The sequence below is a fragment of the Alnus glutinosa genome, chromosome 14 (genome assembly GCF_958979055.1).
Source record: "Alnus glutinosa chromosome 14, dhAlnGlut1.1, whole genome shotgun sequence".
NCBI classification, from domain to species: Eukaryota; Viridiplantae; Streptophyta; class Magnoliopsida; order Fagales; family Betulaceae; genus Alnus; species Alnus glutinosa.
The window spans coordinates 21,767,501-21,770,750 of record NC_084899.1 but is presented as its reverse complement, the minus strand read 5'-3'; the positions used below and the strand labels follow the sequence as shown (position 1 = coordinate 21,770,750).

The 3,250-nt window shown below is 42.0% G+C and overlaps 1 protein-coding gene across 1 annotated transcript; it reads left to right on the top strand.

The window, feature by feature from the left end:
• LOC133857231 (large ribosomal subunit protein uL13w) lies at positions 1–2,124 on the top strand. The gene is made up of 4 exons (XM_062292416.1): positions 1–334; positions 429–545; positions 636–723; positions 1,786–2,124. The coding sequence occupies exons 1-4, from the start codon at positions 63–65 to the stop codon at positions 1,927–1,929; spliced, it is 621 nt and encodes a 206-aa protein (XP_062148400.1). The 5' UTR covers positions 1–62; the 3' UTR covers positions 1,930–2,124.
• The last annotated feature ends 1,126 nt before the right edge of the window (positions 2,125–3,250 follow it).

Sequence of the window (3,250 nt, the reverse complement as noted above, 5' to 3'; positions counted from 1 at the left end):
TATAGTCAGAGCCACCTGAGAGGCCAATAGGGGCAGAGAGAGAGCACGCGGGGAAGAGAACAATGGTGTCGGGTTCGGGGATCTGCGCGAAGAGGGTGGTGGTGGACGCGCGGCACCACATGCTGGGGCGGCTGGCGTCGATCGTGGCGAAGGAGCTGCTGAACGGGCAGAAGGTGGTGGTGTTGAGGTCCGAGGAGATATGCATCTCCGGTGGCCTTGTTCGCCAGAAGATGAAGTACATGAGGTTCCTCCGCAAGCGTATGAACACTAAGCCCTCCCACGGCCCAATCCACTTCCGCGCCCCCGCCAAGATCTTCTGGCGCACCGTCCGCGGGTCAGTCAGTCTCTGGTTCCTGTTTGGTTGCTGGGAAAATGAGAGAGAAAGTGCATTGATCTTATATTATTTGGCTTTCTTATTTTCTGTGTAGGATGATTCCGCATAAGACGAAGCGTGGGGCAGCGGCGCTTGCCAGGTTGAAGGCGTACGAAGGGATGCCTCCACCGTACGATAAGTTGAAGAAGATGGTTATCCCCGATGCTCTAAAGTGAGTGCTTTTTTCGGTTTCCTTGCTAAAATGTTGGAATTTTTGGTTGGTTTTTGGGTTTCTGATTGGTTTGGTTTGGGATGGTTGTAGGGTGTTGAGGCTTCAGAAGGGGCACAAGTACTGCTTGTTGGGCCGCCTCTCGTCTGAGGTTGGATGGAACCACTACGACACTATCAGGGTACGATGCTTAATTCTTCACCCTACTCAGTGTAATTATTAGTTTTAATTTGAGTTCGATTGTTGTTTTGCATCACTTTGTCTGCCATTTTATTTCTACTTGTAGATTAAAGTTTTCTACTAATTGCTTGCATGACCCAAATAGACAAATTGAAACTACATTTTTGAGCATTGGCCATCTTCAATTGTTTTAGCGTATTTGACATGTTTCGCATTGTTGCTTTGTGATCTCATGGATTTTCCTATAAGAATTATATTTTAATATGGAATCAGATTAGAAGTCCTGTGTTCGAACTTTGACGACTTCACCCTCCGATTTATTAAATAATCTAGGTGTCCGGTGAAACACCATTTCATATCAGCGTAAGCTTTACTTAATAAAAACAAGAAGAAATATATTGATGATGTTCTGTTAGTGAAATAGAAGTATCTAAGATGACAAGTTTACATTGTCATTTAATTGTTGTATTGTATGTAGACTATTTCCGTATAAAAGATGCGAAAATTAAGATTTTCAACTTTTCTACGCTGGTCAGGTTGAGTTGGTGCTGTATTGGTTATTAAGATCATGGAATTGTGGCCTGTCGCTTTTTCATGTTTTACTCTATCTGGAGTTCTGGACTTAAGATTATGCACTGGTGTGATGATTGTCTTCTTTCTTCACTTGTCCCAGTGCAAGTTCCTATCACTGGTTGTCTACTTAATGGTCTTGTATAGTTTACATGGTTTTAATAACCCAATAACCCCATTTTTTATCTTTTCATCTGAGGTTGTTCATTTATTACGGTAAATACCATGCCATTTTATTCTATTTTATTTTCAAATGCCTATAATTGTTGCTTGGATAAATCTCAAATCCATTCCCTGGTTTCTGAGAAGGTAAAAAATTTAGGATAGTGGAAGTAAGGTTAGTAATCCTTCGGTTTTCTGTTCCTTCAGTTAATAATTGTTTAGTTGTGCAGGCTTTTTAATTTTCAATTTGATTGTTCAAATCTGACAGTAAAAGTCACAATTCATAAGCAAACTTGTATTCAAAGTTTTTGTAACTATTCTTCTCTCACAGGAGCTGGAGAAGAAGAGAAAAGAGAGGTCTCAGGTTGCATATGAGAGGAAGAAGCAGCTTAACAAACTTAGGGTGACGGCTGAGAAGGTTGCAGAGGAGAAGCTTGGTTCCCAACTAGACATCCTTGCTCCGGTTAAGTACTGAATTTATAGATTAGGTAGAGTTGCACACAGTTTTGCATGAGGGTTACGTTCTATTGAATTGGCTGTCAGTTTTGTTGTTTGTTTGAGATGGTTCCTATTGATAAATTATGAATTACTATCCAGTTTTCTTGGATAGCTTGTAGAATGTTTCTTTCATCATTTCGATATTTTATATTGTTGGTCAATTTATTCTTCACGCTGTTGCTGTCTTCCCCCTCCCCTAGGGGTGAAAATAACCGTCCATAACTGTTAATCGGATAACCGCAAAATTGTTAAAACCGCCTAAAAACCAGTAACCGATAACCGCCCTACAAAGGTGGATAGCAGTCAACCACTTTTATATATATATATATATATATATTTTATAACCAAAACGGCGTTGTTTTGGACGTTTACATTTAACCTACACGGAACAAAAAAAACACCCTAACATCTCATTTCTTCTCATCTGCATTCTCTCTCGTCTCCCTCTCCTCCATGCCGCCACCTCTCCATCCTCTCAAATCTCTCATCTCCGTCCTCTACCTCTCACTACTCTCTCTCTCTCTCTCTCTCTCTCTCTCTCTCTCTCTCTCCTCCATGCCTACGGCAGAGATTGATCATTGCTTCCATAGCGTCAGTCCACCCAGAGAAGAACACGGCTTCGGTGACGAGACCCGATGCTTCTGTGTCCCATACGGTTGCAGCAGAGTTATACGACGAATTTCTGGCCTTGGGGACGCTCGGCGGGGCAGGGAGGTCGGTTGAGTTCATTATTCGCTGGAAAATTGGGACTGCGCTTGTGGTACGAGTCCCTGTATTGCGTTTGATTTCTGTATAGTATTTGATTTGTGTGTGTATTCTAGACCATGGCCGATTGGCTGGCGACCCCTATTTTTTTTATTTCTGTTTTGTATTTTTTTTTCTTTCTAATTTCAGAAATTAAAGCCATGGCCGACGACCCTTGTTTTGTAGTTGATTTTTGAGTATTTCATTTGTCAAACGGTTACCGGTTGTCGTAATAACTAACTGCCTAGGCGGTTGGCGGAGGCGGTTGGTCATTTTTGGTAACCGCTCATGCAGTTGCGGTTAGCGGTTTTGCCCAATAACCGCTAACCATAACCGCATTTTCACCCCTACCCTCCCCCTTGCCATACTATTTGTTGTCCATGCATTGTGGGCTCCATAGTTTCTGACGTTCAGCAATACTACGCTATGAGTTGTGATTAATGCACAATACTTGCACAACACAAGACACATAATGGGACTTATGTGTCTTGTATTGTACCAGTGTTGTGCAAATATATTTTCCCTTACGCTATTGGCATGAGAGAAATCATTTA

What these genes read in the sequence shown, in the direction of transcription:
- LOC133857231 (XM_062292416.1), top strand. Translation starts at nt 63, where the DNA reads ATGGTGTCGGGTTCGGGGATCTGCGCGAAGAGGGTGGTGGTGGACGCG. An exon ending in TTCTGGCGCACCGTCCGCGG is followed by an intron (nt 335 to 428) that starts GTCAGTCAGTCT and finishes TTTTCTGTGTAG; the next exon opens with GATGATTCCGCATAAGACGA. An exon ending in ACCACTACGACACTATCAGG is followed by an intron (nt 724 to 1,785) that starts GTACGATGCTTA and finishes CTTCTCTCACAG; the next exon opens with GAGCTGGAGAAGAAGAGAAA.